We start from the raw sequence: 26,623 nt of genomic DNA on the forward strand, positions 1-26,623 counted from the left end.
AAATATTTGACTATGTGACATTAATTGCAATCGGTTTGCATGACTTGCAGAAAACCTCTTTTGCTGTTCTGCAAGCTCTTTAAGCAGTTTCTTTTTGCATATCAAAGCACAGCTTGCTTTTTGCTTTGTGATTAACTCACAGTGAGGATTTTATACAGTAACTGACACCATGCTGCCTAATAGTATGTTGAGACGAACATCTGTCCTAATTGCATTTATTAAAATAATGTACTTGTTCTGACTTACATACAAATTCAACTTAAGTACAAACCTACAGTCCTTATCTCGTATGTAACCTGGGGACTACCTGTAATTTTCCTGTACATGTCTTGCATATTTCTTCTAGGAGCATTCGGGCGCACTGTGCTGAAAAGCAGCCTAGTGTCTTCTGGAGACGCATTCATTTGGAATGGGATCGCTGCCCCAGCCAGCTCTGTGTTTATATCCACTCCTAGGAGAAAATAAAATTATCATTCTTTATTTTATTCACCTGAAAATTGTAAAAATGATTTTCCTATTGTTAGCATTTTCAAAATGTTCCTTCCCCAAATTCATTTTTTACAATTAAAAAAAAAAATTACAAATTTGTTTAGAAGGTTGAATTGTCCTATACAATGTTGTGTAGCCAGCATATGTGTCTTGTAGCATTTACACTTTCAGTAAGCATACGAACAGTGTCATCTCTTAAAATTTTCCCTGCTCCTGGTCATTTTGAAGGTCTTGGGAGGGCTTTTTTTGCCCTCTGCTGGCAGCTATATATTTTTCACTAAAATGTGAAAAAAGTGTAACTGTTTTCTATATGGTTGCCTGCAAAAGAGTAAGGTAATTAAATAAAGGATCTTCCCACAGCTTAAAATAGAAATAAAATAAAGTGTCTTTAAGTCTATCAGATTTTGTTTTGGAAAGTTTTTGATAGGTCAATATTTCTATACTGAGTTGTCTTTTTTATGGCTGAGGCTCTTTGGCAAGTCAGTCCCTGGCAATCCCTCTGTAAGAATCCGGCTATCTTTATGGTAGAGCCTTTGGCAGTGTGTGATTTTTGTAACCCAACATTCTTGTACACATTGCCATTTTTGGGTACATTGTTCAGTGGTGGTCAGTATGCCACCATACTGTTGTGTATAAACAGCCACAACATTTCTTACATTGCTGCTTGTTTTCTACAGTGTGCCAATGTTTTATAACCATTGATTGTCCCAGTGAAAGTATACTTTATGCAAGGCTTTATCAAGAGATAATCATAAATGTGCCATTTATAATTTCATTGTAAATTAAGTATGAAGCTCTTCTCTCTCTAATATGGCGTCAGCAACCAATGAAAGTGTATCCTCTCCAGCCTTCACTTTACATAAAAGGGTAGGAAACCCTTTCATGTAAGGTAAAAATTCTGTGGTTTTTATTTTTTTTTTTTAAGGTGCAACACTGTTTATATAAAAAAAAAAGTGCAGCACCGCCCCCCAATTCTCGATTGCCTAGGGGATCGAGAATGAATGAAAGCGCAAAGCCTCCCTGGATACCTATGTCAGGCATCCCGGGAGGCTTTTGGGAGCTTCAGGCATGCGCAGAAAGAGCCTTTTCGTGGGGGAAAAAAACATTTGGCGATCTCATGCATGCCCAGATCGGAAGAAAAGACGAAGATGGCAGTGTCCGGGGGGCGCCGGCTCTGGGACAAATGCCAGGACGACGCGGGACCAAATGCAAGACGCCCCTGGAGGGATCGGACTGTTCTGCGGGATTGAAGGTCAGTGTATTTTTTTGGGCTGTTTTAGTTTAGCTCCTCTTTAAGTAGTTGATGGCTTGGGGTTAGATAGATGTGTTAATGGTCAAACCACCTAAAAGGAGCAAATAAAATAGATGGCAAAGCATTTATATCTTTGAACAACAACAAAGTTTGCTGGTCGTTAAAAATTTAGATTTCTTTAGTGTGCTTTCTATTTCCATTTTCTGGCTATCTGCAGAACTAAAATAGTTCATAAATAATGTACTCATATTTTCCCTTCCCCTTTATAAGGGAAAAGATATTAACTGTCTTTTCCAAACATATTGTGCAGATGATTGTAGCTTAGCTCTGGATGTATTTGTACAGACTACTATGTTACTTGCAGACCAAATATATGAACCTGGGTTATGCTAATTGTGTCTTACAAATGTTCCAGAAGGGAAAAATATATAAAGAGTTGGCCAGACTCCTGGTTACTCATCTGCTGTGCAGCATTATTTGTTCTGACAAGGTATTGTGAAGCCCAGCTGAAAAAGAATATGTGCCTCTCGGGGCAAAGATGTTTTATGCTTCATTTTGTGTCCAGCTGTAGATAAAGGACATTTTTTTTTTGTCCCACAGTTCTGTGCCACATAATAAAAAAACACATTACGAGAAAAGCAATTATTGAAATATCAGATATAAAATATGATTGTTGTTCAAGTGTAGAAAAGGAACAAAAGAAGTAATCCTTATCACAACATACAGTAGTAACTTTTGTTGTTGTTTAGTAGTTCAAACAGTAGTTCAAACAGTAAAATTGTTTTAGTGGACATGAGCAAAAGGTTCTGTTTAATATCTTCAGCTTTCTCTGGCTGGTTTCCACCACCCTTAATGGGTAAAAAGTCTATCTGTGTTGGAGAGGTCAGAGTAATATGTCCAAAGGAAGAGGGTGGTCTGTAACAGCAATGGACTACACTATATATAAGTTACATTACTGACCCAAGCTTTTAACTAAAGGAGTTTGTGACAATTTTTTTTATAGTGCCTATAGAGTGGTATTCCAGGGCTTCCTTGAGCAATATGAATAAATCTGTAGGCACCCACAGATTCCTTTTTCCAGTATATTCTACTAGGGTATGCCTTTTTAGATGACCATGGGGGCTTTTAAAATACATGTAAAACCTTATAGTTTTCAAATCTTCAACATGCTTAATTAATGTTAAATATTTCATTAGCGAAAATTGCTGATTTGTCATGTCCTCACATAATCAAGTGTTAATAATTTGAACTGAATAAGCATTTTGGGAGTGACATTCTTATCTTACCTGGTGAACTTCTGCAGATGGTGTTCTGTCACAAGCTCAGACAAGCTTCAAGTAATTCATATGCTGTAATGTACAAAAGAGACCAAAATTAGTTGATAACAGATTGAAAAATATGCAAGCGTCAACTAATACAGAACTTTTTTTTCAAGCATTTGTACATCTGTAAAAGTGAATTAATAATTTATTTTCCAAGTCTTGGACTTTGTTTGTGTTTGTGTCTGTTTGCAATATTAAATGCAGTCCTTGCCTTTCCCCCCTCGAATTTCAAGGCAAAATATTAAAAGAGATAAGTTGGTACATTTTTAGAACATGCTCATTTATTTATATTTTATCCCCTAAACACTCTGCAAGTACGGAAATATATGGAAATGTTTATGTGTCGGTAATGTAATATGCTTCTACATATTAAAAACAACAAATACAGATCACGTAGGATGATAGGAAATCATTTTTATTACTTGCCATGGTTTGTCTAGCATTACTTTTCTTCAGGTAACTAATTTCAATATAAAGCTTTAGTGTTTTTTAATATTTTTTTATTTTAAACATTTAGAATATGCACATGTATTGTTAAGGCTTAGTCTACATGGACGTTTTCCCCAGCGTTTAACCTGAGGCTTTAAAAGCCCATGTTTGAAATTCCCATGCATTCCAATGGGCTAATCAACACCGTTTCCTTGAGGCATGTTTATGAGCATTATCTATAACGTATCTATAACGACCATAAATGCAGGTAAACGCTTCCATTGACTTCAATGGGGTGTTTCTGTTGTTTATAAGCACTTAAAACGTAAACGCCCTAAAAACGCAGAAAAATGAGACATAGACGTTTTCCAGAGTTTTAAAGGCAAGCTTTAAAATGCTAATAAAAAGACATACAAACTCATAAAAACGCAGTAGGATCCTTTACATGCGTTTTTAAAAACGTCCGTGTAGACCTAGCCTTAGTCTTGTTTAATGACTTGCTGCATAAACTAAGAATTTTTTTGACCTGAAACTACCAATAGAAAACCTTGGTTTATATTGGGTTATACTAGAAAATAGTGCTGTACCCTCATGTAAACTGTATACCAAACTCTTGCTGTCCTAAACATTGGAGATTGTTACACACTTTTTATCAGCACATATCACTATCCACTAGTGCCTTCCAAGAGAAAAAAAAGCTGATGACAAACTTTTTGAAAGTTTTAGGCATACATTTTTGTCACTGGAATCAATCTTTTGTGATTATTTGCAGCAGCACTAGAATAAATGAACATTCTTTTCCAGGAATAATCCCTCCAACATTTTCTTTCCAGGAATTATTCCCCCTTGTCCCCCTTCATAGGAAATGACCGTGGTCATCCTCACTGGGTCGTTAAGTGATCAACCACAGCATATCTCTGAATGACATTGGCGGACTTTAGGGTATACACTGTAGATTTTATCCATAGAGGATCCGAATCATTTGTCTCAGGAAAAATGTATCTAGCCCATTACATAGATTAAATACCACAGGAGTAAATCAGTCATGAAATATTACAACTGGGAAGATACAGTATTAAGATATATCTATGTTACTATAACAAGTACAATTATGGTCAAATCCCTTTCCCAATTGTACCTTTTTAGTGCCTATTGGTCTATTTTTAGTGCCAGCAGATTAATTATTTTTCTACTTCATTTAACAAAGGGACAGTTCTGAAATATCTGGTAAATGGTGCATCATTTTACCCTGCGGACAGGGTAGTCCTAAATGGAATGAATAATGAATGAATTATAGCTATTTATACTACAAAGAACACTCATTTCATTTATAGCTGTCTAAAATTTGGTTTTCCTCAATTTAAAGCAATCTCTTTCTTTCTGTTTTGCCCAAGACAGGAAGTGAAAAAAATCTTTTCAATGAGTTTTGGCCTTTGTAAAAAAAATGATTAAAAAAAAATAACACAACTTGACTAGGCTTTTAGGAATTCCCACCTTTACTCAAAACTAACCAAAAGTTTTCAGCTTTGGATTTAGTTTTGGTGTCCCCTCTGGACATACTAATAAATGCATAACAGTGTTCTTCCTTATTGTGTCAGTGTTCTTACCAACCCCCAAAATTTTGTTCTACCTTTCTAATGCCTGGCTTGTTAGAATGTACAATTTTTTTCATTTTTTTTTTTTGGTATTATGCCCCAACTGTTCAGTACTGTGTATTTTGATCCAACTGCCTAGTGTTCCATATTTAATAGTGTAATAGTGTGATCACTATGGTATGCTTAGTTCACATTAGCAATAAAAAAATGCCATTTACCCCTTCTTAGTACTACTTAGTAATTGATAGGCACCCGGCATTGGTAACAGGTGGTGACTTACAGGCTTTTTTTTAGACCTAGCAGTTTTTTCAAGCAGCAGTGGTTCCTGGCAAGAGGAAAGTAAGAGCTAAATGCAGCAAATGAAACCTTACTACCAGTGTGAATTTAGCCTAACTTCAGATGTGGACTTCCTATGCTTTATCTAGATAACATAAAACTTTTGTGGAAAAATAAAAGTTCTTTTGATCTGTCCACAAACTGAGCCCAGCGAGTCCCACGCTTCCTCAGCTTCCCTCTTCTTTCCTATGCTCAAGGTTCTATCAAGTGCTGATCTCATTGCACATGCGTGAGATTGAGCACTTTTTTTTACATTACAGGAAAGCCCCTGATGTTACATTCCCAATGTTGGGCATGCATAAAAGGAGCAGCCTACAGCCACCTGGGATATGTGATACAAATACCCCAGGAGGCTGTGGATTTAGTATATTTAATTTAGTATTTTTAAATGTCAAATCAGTACATTTGACATTTAAAAATACTTATAATTTAAAATTTCCCGCTGGTCCCGTCCCCCAACGTACACACGCCGCCTGCGCACACGTTTGCATGTCTGCCCGGCATCTGCATCTCCTTTCCTCACGTCTCCAACATTCACAAGCGGGGATGTGAGGCCAGGGGACGCAGATGCCAGACGGAATCGCTGGAGGACACCGCGTGCTCGCGAGGACCAGGTAAGCCCTCAATTTTTGTAATGAAATTTAACTCCAAGCCACACTCAGGATTACCACCAGAGGGGTTAAAGAAAGCGCTATTGCTAGACATGAGAAATTGAGGCCAGTGGATTTAAAGGAAATGGAGTCACAAGAAATTCAAGGTTTGGAGAGTTATGATGATCCAAAAATGTGATGCATGACTATATTTGAATAAATGTTGATTGATCATGAAAAAAAGGCAACCACTGAAAATTGCATTTTTTGGAGCAAAAATTATTAAAAGACACCATCTTATTTTCGGGTAAACGGTACAAATAAATAACATTTCCTAAATAATTTCAAGATATGGGGATCACAAGTTAAAAACTTGTGGAAATTAAACATTTGGGTTGTTTCATAAGAAAGTGCACGTAGTAACCCAAAATTGAAAATGCAAATTGGGGCACCCCAGGGACCATGTATATAACAAGAAGCTTGGGGGTCCCCCAAAATTTATAGCTACCTTTCACAAAACTATAATTGTTATCCTGTGCTACCCTTTCTGCTCTATTCTTTGGACCCCAATTTATTTAGAATAAGAAGGTAGGAGGTAGGTAACTGAAAATGTAGGTGCAAGTGGGGAACAGATGAATAAACCCCCCTAAAATTTCATTAGCATGGCAACAGCCCTGTGCTTGAGCACCCCAACATGTTTGCAAAGTTATGTGAAGATGTGCAGGTGGCAGACTCAGTGGTGGCAACTGCTACCCCTAACAGCCGGGAGAGCAGCAGGAAGGAAATGCAGGAAGGAAAAGACAATTGGTTGTCATAAGGGGATTCTATGATCAGGAGGACGGATAGAATAGTTTGTCACCCGGATCCTTTCAACCGAATGGTTTGCTGTCTCCTTGGTGCCATGGTCCGGCATGTGGTAGACCGAATGGACAAACTACTGGGAGGGGCTGGACAGGACCCAGCTGTCTTGGTTAATGTTGGAACCAATGACAATATAGATCGAAGATGGAGGATCCTTAAAAATCGATTTAGGGAACTAGGTTTTAAGCTGAAGAAAAGGACCACCAAGGCTATGTTCCCTGGAATATTGCCTGTGCCATGCGCAACACATGAAAGGCAGAGGGAGCTTAGGCAGCTAAACGCATGGCTTAAGTCCTGGTGTAGAAGGGAAGGGTTTGGGTTCATAGAGCACTGGGCTGACTTTTCATTGGGGTACAACCTGTATGCCAGAGATGGTTTGCACCTAAATGAAAGGGGGTCTGCTGTACTAGGGGAAAGATTTAGGGGAATGGTGGAGGGATATTTAAACTAGGACAGAAGGGAGTGGGACAGTGAAATAAAGTGGCAAAAAGGTTAGTTAGGGGTCAGACACTAGTGGAGGGTGAATTGGGGATAGTTGGGGGGAGGGTTATGGATAATTGTAAGGAGCTTCCCATGTTACAAACATTGGATTGTGCAGTACTAATTGTACTAAAAAACAAAAGGATTTGGCAAACAGCGATGGTAAATGCAGCAATGGTTTAAAGAGCCTGTTCACCTGCTTTGCTAGAAGTCTAGCAAACAAGCACAAATAATTATTGGAGTCTGCTATAGGCCCCCCAGTGCTAGTGAAGAAATAGAAAATCAACTACCAGCAAAGAGAGAAAAAACAGCAAACAGTAGAAATGTTTTAATCATGGGAGATTTCAATTACCCTGACATTGACTGGAGTAATGGCACTACAGGAACAGCAAAAGGGAGGAAATTTGTGAATTTAATACAAGATAATTTTATGGTGCAGTTCATGGAAGCCCCAACTAGAAATCATACTCTGCTGGACCTAATATTTTCTAACAATACAGAGCTTATAACAAATCTGGGTAGCAGTGACCATAATATGATTTAATTTAATGTAAGCTGTTATCAGAAAGCAAAAACAGGAAAGATAAAAGATTTAATGTTAAGAGAGCAAATTTTGCATTTTTAAGGGCGGCTCTCTGACTTGGACTGAGAGACAATATTGTCCTCAAAGAACACAGAACAGAAATGGGAATGTTTCAAGTCTGTTCTACAAAAGCAAACTGAAAAACATATTCCAGTGGGTAATAAGTTTAAGAGGCCAAAGTTAAAACCTATGTGGCTCACAGCTGATGTTAAAAAAGCCATAAGGAACAAGAAAAGGGCATTCAAAAATATAAAAAATGAAGGATCACCTTCATCATTTGAAACCTATAAAGCATATAACAAAAGATATAAAAGGGAGATAAAATGTGCAAAACTTCAAAATGAAAGACAGATTGCAAAGGAAAGTAAGGCAAACCCCCCAAAAATTTTCAAATATATTATTAGCAAAAAGATCAGTTCTGAGCATGTAGGCCCCTTAAAGGATTTTGCTGGATTGGTAACGGGATAAAAACAAGGCAGATTTACTAAACTTTTTTTAGATACACAAAGGAAATGGCAGAGCTCAAGTCCAAATTCATAAAAGCAATGTCACTGCCTTAAATGAGTCACAATGGTTCAGAATTGATATGATTGAATGAATCAGCTGGGAAAAATTAAGGTTGACAAAGCACCAGGACCTGATGAATTACATCCATGTGTCCTCAAAGAGCTGTGCTCTGTTATTTCAAAGCCAATTTTTTCTATTTTTTTAGAGACTCTATAGTCACTGGCAAGGCTCCGATGGATTGGTGTAAGGCCAATGTGGTTCCTATCTTTAAATGGGAGCAAAGTCATTACTAGGTAACTACAGACCCGTTAGTTTAACGTCCATAGTTGGAAAGGATTGAGAGTTTGATAAAGAACCACATAGAGGAGTTTCTGCTAGAAAATAATATTTCAAGTGATAGTCAGCATGGTTTCAAGAAAGACAGAAGTTGCCAAACAAATTTATTTCCTTTTTTGAGGAAGTAAGTAAACAGGCAGACAGTGGAATAGCAGTTGATAAAGTGTACTTGGACTTTGCTAAAGCATTTGACACTGTACCCCACAGACGGTTAATATGTAGGATAGGGTGGATAGGTTTAGAAAAGTCAATCTGTAAATGGATAGAGATCTCATCCAGAGGGTTGTATTTAATGTATCATACTCTGAATGGTCTAAGGTTATTAGTGGTGTACCCCAGGGTTCAGTGTTGGGACATTAATTGTTTAACATCCCTATAAATGATATAGAGTTTGGGATTAAAAGTACCATTTCTGTGTTTGCAGATGGCACCAAACTATATAATGGAATTATGTCCATACAGGATGTCTATAATCTACAAGCAGACCTGGATGTACTGTTTGATTGGGCAGCCAATTGGCAAATGACATTTTATATAGATAAATGTAAAATTGTGCACTTGGGAGCTAATAACATGCATGCTTCATACTCTTTAGGGGGAATACATTTGGGGGATGCAATGGCAAGCTGCAATATCTAAAGCTAGCAAAGTACTTTCTTGTATTAAAAGAGAAATAGACTGCAGAGATGGAGACATTATCCTGCCCCTGTACAAAGCATTGGTCAGACCACATCTGGAATATGCAGTCCAGTTTTGGGCACCAGTTCACAAAAATGACATTGTTGATTTGGAGAGAGTGCAGAGAAGGGCAACTAAATTAATAAAAGGAATGGAGGAGCTCAGCTATGAGGAGAGATTAGCTGAACTAAATCTATTCTCCCTTGAGAAGAGACGTTTAAGAGGGGAAATGGTCACCCTGTAAAAATATATAAATGGTCCATATAGCAAACTCTCTTCCCCTATATTCACTTTAAGATCATTACAAAGAACAAGAGGACACTCTTTGCGTCTGGAGGAAAAGAAGTTTAGGCTTCGTATAAGGAAGGGATTCTTCACTTGTAAGGTCTGTGAAAATGTGGAATCGGCTCCCTCAGGAAGTAGTTTCAGCAACTACTATAGATTGCTTTAAGAAAAAGCTGGATGCTTTTCTAGAAGCACAGAATATAACTGGGTATTATGGCTTTAAAGTAAAAATAACAATGACTGTTGATCGAGGGAACATCCGATTGCCTCATAGAATCAGGAAGGAATTTTTTTCCCCTGTTGAAGCAAATTGTGCCAGGGTTTTTTTGCCTTCCTCTGGACCAACTATGTCTTATAGGGTTTTATATCTGGGATATGTTTATTTCCCTAGTGGTTGAACTTGATGGATATATGTCTTTTTTCAACCTAATCTACTATGTAACTATGTAACATTAGAACATAAAAACCTCTGCCCAAACTTCTCTACCTTGAACCCTAATTTCTCTCTCTTTTAGTTGGGAGGGGGTGGTTAGCCAAAGGTGTCCCCCTACTGTACCTACTTTTTTGGTTTTGTACACCCCACCATTCTAGGTAATATGGGATTGAAAGAAGAGAAGCAGATAGGGTACCATAGTATGACAGTTAAGGATTTTTTGACATGTAGGTATGCATTTAGGGCCCCCACCTCAATGCTCTCTTTTATGTAAGGGGCCCCAGGGGTCCCCAATATACATTTTCAATTAAGGACTCCTAGCTTTTGAAACAGCAACCCTAATGTTGTATTTCCACAAGTTTTTACAATTCTGATCCCTTTATCTTGAAAGCTGGGGGCTAAAACTGTGCTGAAATCCTCTGAACAGATGACAACTGAGAAATGAGCAGCCTCTCTGTTATCTGTTCAGAGGATTAGGCAGCCAGAGATGAACGGCACCTGGGTGCCCCACCCACCAGAAAGGGGCTGGGGAGAACTATGTATAATGCTAATCTTTTTTTATTCCCTGGAGTAGCCATCTATGGATGTTTGTGTGGGAATATGTTACCAAACTTCCGTTGGGTACAAAGGTTAACTTAGAACACATGAAGCCATCTCCTTTTTCTTTTGTTTATTGCATAAAGCTGTTTGCCTTCCTCATCAGCATGCTCATGTCTATTTAAAATATGCACGAGACAAAATTTTGAGGCTGCAAAAAGGCAATATCATTCCATTGTGCCTTTGGCTGAATTATGTCAAATATGGTTCTCATCTCAGATGAGGAAGTATAAGGCAGGACCGCAGAGTAGGATTCAGCGTCGGTACATTTTTGTACCTGATACACATGAAGTACATCTTTCTTTTTTATTACAACTAGTAAAAGCATAGAATTTTATATTTTTCTAATAATAATTGTATATTGGATTGTACAATTTTCATATCATATATTATTACCAATAAGTTGTTTATAAAAGCTGTTCTGTAAATCCCTGAACTTGCCTAATTTTTAATTTTCAGACTAATTTTTTTTGTAAGTGAAGATGACGTTCCTTGGCATTTGTCTGCTTTTCACTTATCTCTTCTGCCAGTGGCTTGTCCAAGCAGAGTTTTTCACTTCTATAGGTAAGTGTTTATGTACCGCAGTAGAATGATTGGTTTCACCAAGGACTTGTATAAACCGTTCAATAAATTTTGTAGCTTCTTCTAAACTTTTATGAAGTCAATTTCAGTAATTTTTTTGCAGGGTATTGCATCGTAGTTTGTATTAGTTTCTGAATACTCCAAACATCTAAATCTCCCTGCCCTATCTACAGTTCTGTTTCTGTTAAATTGGAAATTTTGGTTCCCCACATTTGAGTGTTCTTTTATTAGGTTTTTTTTTGCATTTGCATATTATAAAATACCCATTTAAACAGTGAGAGGGGAACTCTTATAAAGAAAAAAATCATCATGCAGACCCAGGATTTAAAACGAAAGGTCATTCCAATATAAAAAAAAATAGACAATTAGGCAGTGCACAAAAATGGACCAATAAATATGCCTGCTTCACTCATTACATGGTACTTTTTTTTGGGGGGGGGGGGGCAGTGAAGTGCATGTGATTTATTTTGCGTTGGTTAAGTGCATGCTATTTGCTTTTATTTATTTTATTATCAAATCCCTTTAAATGTAAAATAATTACGTGTTTTTGTTTAGCAGATAGGTGAGAAGCAGAAACACAGATTTCCTAACACTGTCTAAGCATTTCATATGCACATATAATTATTCATTTTTGGGCAAAAGAGTTCCTCATACAATATCCTGCCATTAGAGCTCTTTTTGTTTCTTCATGGCTGGTTATCAGAACAGTATGTACTGAATTATGAAAAGAAAGAGAAAACAGGAAAAAAACTCCCTCTGAGAGGTTGAATTCAACCAAGGCCTGTCCAGCAGCCCTAAAACCCTTTAACACTCCTGGGCTAAATCAATGGACACAGCAAATGTAATGAATATTCCACAACACCTAACCTATACTTGGCTGTTGCACCTACTACATGTTTCCCCATCTACAACAATTTTAAAATATACCTAAAGTAAAAACTTTTGTGTTTTTTCATTATTTTAAACCGAAAAGAAAATCCACCTTTGGTCTTATGGTTTATTGTACCGCATGTGTTTTTTTTTTCGAATTCATTGTAACATGCAAGATCTGTAATTTTTGTTTTTTTGGAAATTGTAAATCATTGGTTCTTAGGTTTATATTTGTAGAAAAAAATCTAACATATTTTGTTTATTCTTCAGGTCAAATGACAGACTTGATATACAAAGAAAGAGATCTTGTACAATTTCTGAAAGTGTATATTAAAGAAGAAGAAGAAAGACTGGGAAAAATCAAAAGGTAAAGGAATAATAGCATAAAGTTACATAGTTACATAGAAAGTCAGGTTGAAAAAAGTCCATCAACTTCAACCACTAGGGAAATAAACATATTCCAGATATAAAACCATATGGACATAGTTGATCCAGAGAATGACAAAAAAAAACCCTGGTACAATTTGCTCCAACAGGGCAATAAAAATTCCTTCCTGATTCCATGAGGCAATCGGATGTTCCCTGGATTAACAGTCTCTGTTATCTTTACTTTAAAGCTTAAATACCCAGTTATATTCTGTGAAAAGCATCCAGCTTTTTCTTCTATCTTCTTATAGCAATCTATAATAGTTGCTGAAACTATTTCCTGAGGGAGCCTATTCCACATTTTCACAGACCTTACAGTGAACAATCCCTTCCTTATCTGGATCTTAAAACTTCTTTTCCTTCAGACACAAAGAGTGCCCTCTTGTACTTTGTAACGATCTTAAAGTGAATAGTTGGGAAGGGAGTTCTCTATATGCACCATTTATATATTTATACAGAGTGATCATATCCCCCCTTAAACGTCATTTCTCAATAATAAATATCATTTGCCACTTGGATGACCAATCAAACCGTACATCCAGGTCTGCTTGTAGATTATAGACATCCATATAGACTTAATTCTATTACATATTTTGGTGTCATCTGCGTCCACAGAAATGGTACTTTTAATCCCAAACTCTATATCGTTTATAAAGATGTTAAACAGTACAGGTCCCAACACTGAACCCTGGGGTACACCACTAATAACCTTAGACTATTCAGAGTATAAATCATTATTCACTACTCCCTGGATGCGTTCTTTAAACCCCTGAGCGGTATTCCCTCGGGGTAGCTAAAAAAAATAAAAAAAACAAAACTTTTTTGTGTTTTTTTTATTTAAAGTTTTTTTATTTAAAGTTTATACTAAATTTATTAAATATTGGACATATTTCAGTGAGTTATACCCAAGAATTACAGGCCTACAATATAAAATAAAGTTTCATGAAAGACAATGGACTTCTTTTCATAAAAAAGGACCACCCAGGAGGTTAAACTGAAGTCCTTAAGAGCTGTAAGTGTGCTATTAAAAAATAATTTTGTGAAACAAGGATATTAGGTGCTTCAAGCAGTGAAATATCATATTTGTATAAAATAGAACTTTAATTTATATACCTTTTTTTTTTTTTTTTTTTTTTTTTTTTTTTTTTACAGCTGGGCCTCCCAAATAGAAGATCTCACAAGTAAATCTGCTCTTGATCCAGAGGGATTTCTTGCTCATCCTGTGAATGCATATAAACTAGTGAAGAGGCTCAATACAGGTTGGCTTTCACTGGAGAGTTTGGTGCTTCAAGATGCAACTAAAGGTAAACCTTTTACAATTTTTTATTATCTTGTATTTATATTGCACTGTCTAATTACACAGAGCTGTACAAAGTCCCATGCCATATCACTAACGGTCCCTCACAATCTAAAGTATTACTGCTTTTCTCTTTCTCATTATGTTTCCTCCCAAAGAAGACTGGTAACATTTTCCTAATAACAGGTTGTTCTAAGATTGAGACAGTATTTAAGTGGTAGTATATAAATTTTTTTTTTTGGCTGTCACCACCAGCATAAAGAATTGTTACGGTAACCTTGGTGTACAACAGCACAACCATGTTCCTATTCTATCGTCTTCCCTTGCAAGTGAGTCAGCGCTGACTCACTTGCAAGGAATACTGATGGAATAGGAACATGGTTGTGCTGTTGGCCTGTATGTTCGTATATCTTTTTGAGGACTGAAGGACATGAAACTTAGGATCACTAATTTATATTGAAAATTGAAAGAGATTACGCACTAATTTGCTAAGCGGGATTTGAATATACCATTGCCGCCATAACCACCTCCTTTCTTGCAACAGTTTTTAATAAGAGGGCTGCTGGAAGGAAGTACAAACATCAGACTTCTTCTCTCCTCCCTCCTGAAGAAGCGGATTTTTTCCGCAAAATGCGTCTGTCTACAATTTGTCTGCATTTCTGTCTGCATCTGTCTACAGTTTGGGAAGAATAGAGTAAGCTTGTGAAAAAGAACTTCCAGCTAGCTAATGCATTTTAAGATGCTTCTATTGTTGAGAGTGGTATTTATTAAAGCTCTCCAAGACTGGAGAAGATACATTTTCAATAGTGAACCTGGGTGATCCAGCAAACCTGGAAAGTATCTGGTCCAGGATTAAAAATATTATCTAACCAATAGCAAATTACTTTTTAAAAATACATTCCAGGTTTGCTGTATCACCCAGGTTCACTGATGAAAGTGTATCTTCTCCAGCCTTGGAGAACTTTAATAAATCAGACCCATAGGCCCTGATTAATTAAGGCTCTCCATGGCTGGAGAAAATACACTTTTATCAGTGAAGCTGGGTGATCCAGCAAACCTGGAAGTGTATTCTCTCCAGATTAGGAGAGCTTTAAAAATTCAGGGCTATAGTGTGAACTAGAATTTACTCTCTTCGTTTTTTAGGCTCATTGGTGATTGCTTTTTCTGCCTGCCACTGGAATATAATGTTTCAGACATGTAAGACTGGTCCCGATTTACTCAATTCATTACTACTTAGAAAATCAGAAAAACAATGGTGAACATTGGATGTGGCCATGATGCAATGACCATGGGAGCAACTTAAGGGGGTATTACCTGGAACCTGAGCCTAGTTAGCAAAGACCTTTTTCTTCACAAAAGTTTGATATCTTTGTTATCTGTTTTTTTTTTCGTGGCAATGTTTTAAAGTAAACATCTACCAGAAAAAAATGTTGTTTCCCTTTCTGACAACTATACCTGTCTGAAAAATATTAGTCAATTTGCTGTGTGTGGGCTAAATACTTTGAGTCTGTAAACTGTAAAAGGAGGTTAAATCCATTTTTGGGCTCAGTTACTGAGAAATGTTGACACCACTTGATAACCATAACAGCCACATAACTAATATTTTTAGGGGTTTCAGTCAGCAGTGACAGCCTGTATATTTCTCTGAGCGTGGGTCTCCTTTATTTAATCCGGGAATTATAAGTAATTGAATTTTCTGGCCTTTATTTATCTGCAAATACTCTATTTAAATGGCTCAGACAGAACTTTCCATTAGTCTTAACAAAATGGTCTCCTGAGGTTGTGTGCTGTTGAAGCTATGCATGCTGTTGGCTTACACTGCATGAAGTTTTTCAGTGAGGTACTGATGACTTTCACATAAGTACTAGCTTGTTTTCATGTAACAGAGTATTGTAACCCGCCAGGATATTTCACATGTTCTGTGTAGACTTGGCTGTAAACTTTGATCCTCTGCCATGCCTTACCACAAGAACAATTCCTGACCTTCTCATCCTACTTTTATATTCTGTCGCTAGTGTAATGAAACCCAATCTTCTAAACTTGGAACACTTCAACTGGTTCAAATTTAACATTATTGGATTTCTGCATATTCCTGATAAATACTTTTTACAGACTTGCAAACTATACTGCTAAACTGCTGCAGCTCATGAAATGCAAAGGACGAAATGCACAGAACAAAGACCCACTCATAAATGGCAACGTTCTTACATGGCAAGCTAGTCAGTACTTAGGAACAAATCTCACACATAGCCTCTAAAAGTGTGAAACTTGCTCCTCAGAATCTGTATCAAGGAAAGCTTCACAATAGGTTGTTCCCCTCACTATAGGACAGTGGGTCACAACTGCTTGATTTATCTATCTAGCACTATTTACACTTGGCATGTCACCCATCCACCATTTAGACAAAGCTACATCCCATAACATACAGCAAAACGACAAAAAACAAAAGCGGGACTTTAAAGGAATTAAACAATTCTCAAATGGACATACAAACAAAATTTATTTTTACGAATACTTTAAACACCTTATGTTCTTATAGAACAAATTAACAAACGAGTTACTACAAGTTTCTCGGAAATAAATACTGCTTCATCGGGAACATGATTCATGGAATGGAGTACAACATGATATGTATTACTTATTCGTTAACAGTCCATAAAACATAAAAATTCATCAGATAATATATATTTTTAGCTAACAATATTTAACTTACTTTAGAATCAGTGAAATAATAACTGGATATGTCGGTCTCACATTAGCCAAAAAAGAGAGATGATCATAGGGTATAGTGGGTCAATAAGTGGAAGGAGTTCCTCAGAAACTGGGTTCAATTATACACACAGCCAAAAAAATAATTAATCACATGTTCCAAAAATTATTCATAGTATTTCAACAACATTCTGTTTTAGGTTTCAATAATTTTTATTCAATTTTCTGAATAAGTAAAAAATTATAACATTGTGCATAAAACAAGACCCGGTACAAATTAGGACAGAAAAAAACAAAAAACAAACAGGTACCATATAACGCAATAACAGAAAATATTTTAAAAAACAAAAAAGTAACAAAAAAAGGGAATAAAAAATAAAATTGCAAAAATTACAGAAAACGAAAACTAAGACTGGATTATTTCTTTTTATTTTGATACAGAACAGAAGAATTCTAGGTACACAAATAACACCCCAAACAAACCATCTTGTCAACCCAATTTTACCATGTAGAGGACAGGGACATATTTAAAGTGGGCATTGAATATAGAATACAAGGCTCCCAGATAAGTGCAAATTAATTTGGGAATCAGTCACAGTACTGGGCAATTTCACATTTATACACATATTGTCCACTCAAGGTTTAACCTTCAAAATTGGCAGGTGTTGCTTCTTCCAATTACTAGTTATGGTCTGTTTAGCTACAATCAAGATGTGCGAACACAATTTAAATTTAATAGTAGATAAACTTATTGGACTAAAAGGTAACAGAGCCAGCCAGGGTGCCCCAAGATACATGAGTTGAGAAAATATTAGACAAAAGTTTAAAAACTCTAGCCCAAAAGCGGATGGCAAAAGGACACGTCCACCAGATATGCATGACATCACCAGGTACTTGACATCCCCTATAACAGGTAATAGGTACCAGAACCCTGAGCTACACAATGCTGCAGGCGTGCTGGAACTATGTACCATCTGGTCATAACTTTTTATATTGATTCGACCGTCAAAGTGTTTATAGAACAGGAGGTCATACTAGGCTAAGCTCTAAGCCATTCCTCTGCCGGCCTTGATGTTTTAGGATCAGTTTCTTATTTAAACACATAAGTGTGAAAATTGTAATTTTCGTGTAAAATATTGATATTAACTTTGGGATCTGAGGAGTTCGTAGACAGATATGCTCCATAACGGAGAACCGCAAAGGAGTTTCTCTATCTCGGATAAGTGATTGTAGCCAGTGCCGCAATTGCATATACCGGAAAAATTCTTTCCCTGGTGCATCATGGAAGGATTTAATAGAATCCCAACTTTTAAGTTTAAAATTCTATATTAAAGGAGAATACATTATTATAATTTTGTGCACTCCACCATTCAAAGGCCCTTGGAGATATACAGCCCGGTTGGAACAGTGGGTTGTTCTGGATAGGCAATAACGGCAGAAATGGTGACATGAGAACACTGGAATAGCGCATATTTTCTCAAACCGAAAACATATGGCATAGGTGGGGACCTGATCTAAGTTTGTTAAGAAGCCAAATCCACAGGTTTGCACAGATCCTGTTCCAGTTGCACCCATAAAGGCGCTCTATACTCAGCATAAATAGAGGTGACGGGCTATATGGGTCGCTTGATAGTATTTGGCAAAGTTAGGAATCTCTAACCCACCGTGTTTCCTATGTAGATACATCGAACTTTGTGGGATTCTTGGTTTCTTGCCTCCCAAATAAAATTCAGTATGCTTTTTTGAAAAACCCACATATGGCTAGGAGGAACTCGGACTGGCAAGGTTCGGAACATAATTGGAATTTTAGGTAAAATGGTCATTTTGGCCAATCCATGAGACTGGGAGATTAGCCCATTTGAGTAATAGGCCTTTTAACGAGACCAATAGGGGACCAAAATTTTATAAAGGTGATCATATTGGCCACTAGCTTGAAGCCCTGATATTCCAGTTGTTGTGAGGCCCATCCAAATTGAAAAAATGCATATAGAGTTAAATAAAGAATGTGGCAAATTATTGTTAAGGGCTGTTGATTTACTCTCATTTATTGATAACCCATAAATCTGGGTAAATTGAGTCAACAGAATAAAAAGGTTGGGTAAAGTGACAGTAGGTTGGGCTATTGTGAGTAGTATGTCATCCGCAAACAGGTTGACTTTATATTCTCGACTATACATTTCTAGGCCATGGATATTGCTATTGTCTCTGATCATAATTGCCACTGGTTCCAATGCCAAAATAAAAAGTAATGGGGAGAGAGGGCATCCCTTATGGGTACCTCTTTGTATGGGAAATGAAGGTGAATAATCGGACATATATCTAACTTTAGCCATACAATGCCTGTATCCAGGCCAAGAATTTTGCACCAAATCCCCATTTTTTCAGTACATAATACAGGTAGTCCCTAGACAAAGAGTCGAATGCCCTGTGGATGTCTTAACGAAAATACCATACTAGGAATTTGCATTTTTTTTATGCCAAGTGGACCAAGCTTATTATCTTTCGTGTACTATCAGGCGCCTGTCTTCCTGGGACAAACCCCACTTGGTCCTTATGGATCAAAAAATTCAAATATTTATTTATTTGTATCTGCTAAAATTTTCACCAAAATTTTAATGTTCACGTTTTGAAGCGATATAGGTCGGTAGTTATGGACATCTAAACCATGTTTATTTGTATTTGGCAGCATTATTACATGGGCAAAAAGAGATGAGTATGGTTCTCGAAGGTTTGATTTGAGATGATTAAAATTATTAACTAGATGGGGTGCCAAAACTTCCCTAAACTTCTTATAATAGGAGGCTGAATCATCAGGGCCCAGTGTCCTATTAGTTTGGAGAGACTTAATTACCATAATCGTCTCCGTCAACAACATTCTGTTTTAAATAGTTAATTGCATCATACAAATATCCATTTCATTTAAATAAAAAAAAACAAAAAAAAAATTCCTTCATTTAATTCCTTATGAATATTATAGGCTGAATTTATAATAACGACTTTTGTATCAGCGACTCAATACTGTGAGGTATTTTCTCTACAGTAATATATCCTAATTAATTAAAACCATATTAGGTGAAATTTAACCTATTAATCTACAAGTGTGACAACGTGATTATAATCAGTGATAAAAAAGTGATAAAATATATAGTGCTGATCATGAACAGCAACCTCCAGTAAAACCACCAGTGTATGGTTCCCTACAAAAACTATATACAGCTAGGTCCATAAATATTTGGATAGAGACAACTTTTTTCTAATTTTGGTTCTGTACATTACCACAATCACATTACCACATTTTTAAATGAAACAACTCAGATACAGTTGAACTGCAGGCTTTTAGCTTTAATTCAGTTGGTTGAACAAAAAGGTTGCATAAAAATGTGAGGACCTAAACCTTTTTTAACACAATCGCATCATTTCAGTGGCTCAAAAGTAATTGGACAAATTAAAAAGCTGATAATAAAATGTTCATTTCTAATACTTGGTTGAAAACCCTTTGCTGGTAATGACAGCCTGTAGTCGTGAACTCATGGACATCACCAGATGCTGGGTTCTTCCTTTTTAATGCTCTGCCAGGCCTTTACTGCAGCGGCTTTCCGTTGCTGTTTGTTTGTGGGCCTTTCGGCCTGTCCGAAGTTTAGTCTTCAACAAGTGAAATGAGCAACAAGCTTACCTTACTGAGAGGTGGATCAAAACAACAATCAACTAACTGATATACCTTTATCCAGGGAGCAGCTCCTGCCACAAAGCCATCCACTATTTATATCCCTCCCTCAGGAGGCGTCAGAAAAGTTACCACAGGGATCACCAATGGTCCAACTGGCTTGTGGCGGCCAAGCATTCAAAGCTACGTCGCTTTTTGATCCTTTGATGTCGGCTCTTCCTATTATTGTAAAGCAGAATTCACCAAGCGTTGGATTGTTCACCTACTAATAGGGAACGTGAGCTTGGTTTAGACCGTCGTGGGACAGGTTAGTTTTACCCTATTGATTATGTGTTGTTGCAATAGTAATCCTGCTCAGTATGAGAGGAACCGCAGGTTCAGACTTTGGTGTATGTGCTTGGCTGAGGAGCCAATGGGACAAAGCTACCATAGTAATTTATTTTTAAGGCATAAACTGTGTTGTCCAAATAAATATATTAGGACATGTGCAGCTGTCTGTGTAAACCGCTAGGCATGATTAAACAAGGATGTTTGCCAGATTAGTCATGGCAGTTTTAAACAAATTTATAAATTGAAACTCACATTTTTTTAAATCTATTTCTTCAGGCTTAGTCTTGATTTTTTAGCACTTCAGATCTGTGTTTAGCAAGTCTTTTACAAAATCTTTGCGTTTAGTTCTTTATTTACTGAATAGTTTAAAAATATTGCTTGTAATAGATTGCTTTGGTGATCATTTGGTTTAACTTTTTTTGTTGTATTTTTTTTATATTAAACGGGTTGCCCTTCTCTATATAATTTTTGACGGCAGTTTGCTTTTTAGAAAGTTGCAAATCTTTTCCAGTCCTTTTCCTAAGTGCTGGGTTCTCATAACCAATTGTAGATTTTTTTTTTTTTTGAAATTGTATTTTTATTGAAATTTTTCAACAGGATACAGAAAAAAAAAAAGAAAGAAAAAAAAGGGGGGGGGAGAAACATAGGGAGTAATAACACTACGATAATGCAGTAAAACATATTCCAGGATTTAACCAGAACAGTACATCAAGACAGGTGTATAACAATACAAGTCTGTTAAACTTCTCAAACCATAGAGTGGGCCGTACATGGCTAAGTCCAATTGTAATTCCCATTCAATAGAAGAGACCATTGATCTCAAAAGGACAAATTAGCATAAAAACTATCCCATGCCTCCCATACCGTCTCAAACTTGACCAAGGTGTCTCTAATAAGCGCCGTAAGATATTCCATAAGACGAATCTCTTGGATCCGCTTATAGAGACTCTCCATAGAGGGGGGCAATGATGTTTTCCATCTAGACGCTATCAGTGTCCGTGCTGCGACCAAGATATGTGAGACCAGCTTACGAGACACCTTTGGCAAGGCCGAGGAGGGGCGCCCCAAAAGGTGGGAAAGAGGGTCCAATGGTATATGTTGTTGGGTCAAAGCAGTAAGCAAGTCATTGACCCGCGACCAATATGGTTGTATGAGGGGACAGAACCAAAATAAGTGTTCTATCGTACCACGGTGTGCACCACATCTCCAACACCTAGGATCAACCGTAGGAAACAGACTGTGCAGCATCGCCGGAGTATGATACCACCGCAGCACAATTTTGTATAGATTCTCTTTATACAAGGTGCAAATAGAGCTCCTATGCGCTGCCTCCCATATGTCATGCCACTCCTCAACTGTGAGAGATCGTCCAAGAATTGCTTCCCATTTGAGCATATAATTAAATTTAGAGGAGTCTCCCTGTGAAGCAGTATGTAGAAGGCGATAGATGGAGGAAATCGCTCCCTTGGTGTAGGGGCCTTCCATACATAACCTCTCAAATGTGGTTAGGGCCTGGAAGATAGCCGAGGGCTGTAAAGACATGACATAATGCCGAATTTGTAAGAAGGCATAGAAAGAGGACCGGGGCAAGTCCACTCTATCTGCCAATTCAGTGAAGGAAAGTAACCTCCGCTCCACCGGGTGCAGGAGATGTCTGATTTGAAACAGTCCCCTGTCCCTCCAAGGGCCAGCCATTGAATTCGAGAGGCTATCAGGTATCTGCGGGTTATAGATTATGGAAGTTAATCTAGAGGGGGAGGACACTAAATTATATTTGGATCTGCAAGCCCTCCAGAGATTCCTCGTAAAAACCATGGGCGCAGTCAAGTCCAAGTCTGACAGTAGAAGGGAGGAGCTCCACAACATGACATTAGGGTGAACAGGAGCAACCCATTCCAATTCCAACTCCACACTAATGCTAGAGGGGTACGAGGAAGTCCACTGTAAAATGTGCCTTAGGTGGGCCGCCTGATAATATTTGTAAATATCTGGTGCTCCCAATCCTCCAATTTCCCTGGGGGTACATACAACACGCTGAGCCACCCTATGTCTTTTATAGGCCCAAAAAAACTGCAAGAACTCCTTTTGGACTCTTTTGAGAGCCAGGGGCGGCACCTTAACTGGAAGCGTCTCGAATAGATAGAGCAATTTGGGGAGGAGCATCATTTTAACCGATGCGATCCTCCCAAGCAGCGACAAGGGGTGGTTCCGCCATTTACTCAATTGATTAGTCACCTCCTGGAACAATGGAGGAAAGTTGCGGGGGTACAGTTGAGCATAAGTGGAGGTGATATTCGTCCCTAGATAGCGGAGGGAGTGTTCCTGCCAGATAAAGGAGAAGGAGGCCCGTAGGGGCTGTAGGTCCCGCATGGGGATATGAAGAGGCAACGCTTCCGATTTAGAGGAATTGATTTTGAATCCAGCAACTGCCCCAAACCTCTCCAGCTCCCGCCATAAATTAGGAAGAGAGATAAGCGGTTGAGACAAGGTCAGGAGGATATCATCCGCATATAAGGATAGCTTATACTCTTTCCCTTTCACAATGATCCCATGTATATTGGGATTGGAGCGGATAGAGGCCGCCAAGGGCTCTATACATAGTGCAAAGAGCAGAGGGGACAAGGGGCACCCCTGCCTCGTTCCATTTTTAATCGTGAACAGAGCTGAGGACGCATGGGGCAACTTTACTGAGGCCGATGGAGCGGTATACAGGGACTTAATTGCCCTCACAATGGGGCCCGTGAAGCCCATTCTCTGAAGGGTAGCAAAAAGGAATGGCCAGCTGAGGCGATCAAATGCCTTTTCGGCATCCAAGCTAAGAATCAAGGAGGGGGACTTGCGCATGTTAATAATATCTATAATATTAATCACCCTTCTGGTATTATCTCCTGCCTGTCTAAATGGGATAAAACCCGTTTGGTCCCCATGGATAAGAGCCGGAAGGAACTTGGACAGTCTAGTAGCTAAGATTTTAGTAAATATTTTTAGGTCAGAATTTAGGAGGGCTATCGGTCTATAGTTGGAACACTCTAAAGGGTCCTTGCCCGATTTTGGTATCACTGTAATGTGGGACATCAACATTGAGGGAGGGATCGGCTTGCCTTTCATAAACCCATTCAGTAACTGAAGGAGGTGGGAAGAGAGTTCTGGCAAAAATGTTTTATAATACAGGTATGGCAAGCCATCCGGTCCAAGGGCTTTAGAGGATGGTAGATGAGATATGGTTGTCGCAAGCTCCTCCTCCGTTATAGGGGTATTAAGTTGTTCCAGATATTCGGGTTTAAGCGTGGGGAGGGCCACTCGCTCTAAAAATGACTCAATAGTAGACCCTAGGGATCTACCTGTGGAAGTTTGGGCATTGTGGACCGTTTGGTACAGTTGTGAATAATAAGCTTCAAAGCACGAAGCAATTTGAGAAGGACCATAGCACAACTCCCCTTTTTGATCCCTGATAGCCCCCGGAGAGGATTGTAGCTGTCTATCCCTCAGCTTGCGGGCAAGCAATGAATCTGCTTTGTTGCCTTTAAAATAATATCGCTGCCGGGTTCGCTGCATCTGCCAACTAACTGTTCTAAGCTCTAGAGCTCTTAGTTTAGACCTAAGGATATTTATATCCCTTAGGAGACCCAAGGACGGGTGAGATACATATTTCGCCTCCACAGACCTTAGGGCCCGTGTCGTGTTTACTCGCTGAAAGTTAGAATCCCGTTTCAACCTGGATCCTACTGCAATACAGTGACCCCTGAGTACCGCCTTGTGGGCTTCCCACAGCGTAGAGGTATGTGCAACAGAACCCTCATTTTCTCTAAAAAAGGTTGTTAAAGTGTCTGACATAGAAGACCTGGTTGCTGGATTTTTAACTAAATATTCATTCAACCGCCAATGGCAAATTCGTGTTGAAACAGGAGAGAGGTTCACCTCCAACGTAATTGGAGCATGGTCAGACCAGGTGATCGGGTGAACCTCCGCAGCAATACTATTTCTCAGGAGCGGGAGATTAGTAAACAAATAGTCTATGCGGGTGTGGGTACCATGTGGTGGAGAGTAGAAGGAGAATTGTCTCCCAGAGGGGTGATGTATCCTCCAGTTATCATAGAGTTGGTACCGCCTGATTAGTTGTCTAAATACTCTGGATTGACTGACAACTTGCGCCGAAAGCCTAGGCTGGAGTAGTGTATGCCTGTCCTGGGTGGGTGAAAAAACCAGATTAAAGTCCCCACCCACTATCAAATAAGTGTGGTCCAGTTTCGTGAGGAGGGACAAGACTTTACTAAGAAAGTTGGTCTGACCATTATTAGGAGCATATACATTACAAAGTGTGATAGATACCCCTTGTACTGTCCCATTCAAAATAATGTATCTCCCCTCCGCATCAATTATAGACTCAGATAGAGCAAAATGCAGTGAGTCCTTCAGGAGGATAGCCACTCCTGCCTTTTTCTTACCAGGGGAATTAGCTAAATAAGACTGCTGGTAAAGTCTGGAGGCAAAACTCAGCGAACCCGTATTGTCAAAATGAGTCTCCTGTAGGAGTACAATATCAGGGGATAACCGTTTAAATTCTCGTAAGGCCAACTTTCTTTTTGTGTTTGAATTTAGTCCCCTGACATTAAAAGATAAAATCTTAGCAGCCATCATGGGCACTCACGGACACGGGCCCCTCTGACAGAGCTTCTCCCGTGCTGGCTTGTCCTGGGGGAAACCGGGGAGAGGATCTATAGGATCCCCCACCCTCACAAATAGTGTTACTTGGGGGAGAGGAAAGAAGAGAGGGAAAGAGGATACACAACCACTTTTCTAAAATAATAGCAATAGGAAACAACATGGAAAAAATTAACCAGTAATCAAACACTTGCCTAATGGCAAGATGGAGGGAGATAGCATCCGCTGGTCCCTGTGTACCCCCCATAGGGGACAGGGAACAACTATGTGGAGCAGAGGCATATCTCCAACCAAGGAAACCATGGGCCCAGAGGGCCAGCAAACATAGACATCCAATCCACATGACTAACATGAAAGAGTCGGCCGACGCCGACCACCAGTGTTGTCAAGTCCCTAGGGCGGCCGGGACCCCCCGGCTTCAGCCGAAAGCAGTCCCGAACCCCCCCCAGAACTATATTAGGCTCGGGCAGTCCTGCATGTAAGGCACATAAACAATACTAAAGCAGCCTAGCAGGGTAAGTCTTTGCATTATAAACCATGAGCATATATCAGGGCATAGGTAGACACCAAAAAAGAGCGGAGACCTACATCTAGGCATAATAAGTAACATTTTAGGGCAACATAGCAGAGGCACAGTGAAACATAGCAATTTAAGTTCCTGAGAAAATAAAGGTACTCCCCAGGCTGGTTAAAGACGACTGCTACGATGCATAGCAGGGGATTGACCAGCAGAAGGCGGCATTTCTCTCCGGTTGGCCCTGAGTCTCCTTCTAGAGACCACCGGTTGCCACGGTGGGGAACGGGAGCGCTCCGGATTCTCCCTTTCCCATCCCGGTAACTTCGGGCGGGGAATCCCCAAATCCCTGCAAAAGGAATCCAGGTCTTCAGGGGACCGTAATGTCACAGTCTTACCCTCATGGCGCACCATAAGGCTAAAAGGAAATCCCCACCTGTATGGGATACGGCCATCTCTCACGACAGTCAATAGGGGTTGGAGGAGGCGGCGCTGTTGAAGCGTGTGCCATGATAAGTCCTGATAGAGCTGGAGAGGGGCCCCATCCAATTCAAGATTACGCATGTTTCTAGCGATGGTCATGATTTCATCTTTCTGATCTGCATCTACCATTTGGCAGATTACATCTCTGGGTCTGGCGGCAGTTCCTGGTTGCTTGGACGTGCGAAAGGCCCTATGTATACGCACTTCACGATGGGTAGAGCGCCCCAGAACTTGAGCAAAAAAAGCTTGTAAAACCGGTTTAAGGTCACTATCACGGGTAGCCTCAGGAAGACCCCGCACTCTAATATTATTC

At 38.9% G+C, this 26,623-nt stretch overlaps 1 protein-coding gene across 6 annotated transcripts in view; it reads left to right on the top strand.

Moving 5' to 3' along the window:
* Window positions 1-26,623, top strand: part of P4HA2 (prolyl 4-hydroxylase subunit alpha 2) — an 88,406-nt gene that overhangs the window by 22,824 nt on the left and 38,959 nt on the right. For all 6 annotated transcript variants that reach the window (XM_072400848.1, XM_072400847.1, XM_072400850.1 and 3 more), the window contains 3 exons: window positions 11,233-11,337; window positions 12,496-12,592; window positions 13,804-13,955. In XM_072400848.1, the coding sequence (XP_072256949.1) occupies window positions 11,256-11,337; window positions 12,496-12,592; window positions 13,804-13,955 (331 nt within the window). In that variant the 5' untranslated portion in view covers window positions 11,233-11,255. The remainder of the gene's footprint in view (window positions 1-11,232; window positions 11,338-12,495; window positions 12,593-13,803; window positions 13,956-26,623) is intronic.

The sequence above is a fragment of the Pyxicephalus adspersus genome, chromosome 2, assembly GCF_032062135.1.
Source record: "Pyxicephalus adspersus chromosome 2, UCB_Pads_2.0, whole genome shotgun sequence".
Taxonomy (NCBI): domain Eukaryota; kingdom Metazoa; phylum Chordata; class Amphibia; order Anura; family Pyxicephalidae; genus Pyxicephalus; species Pyxicephalus adspersus.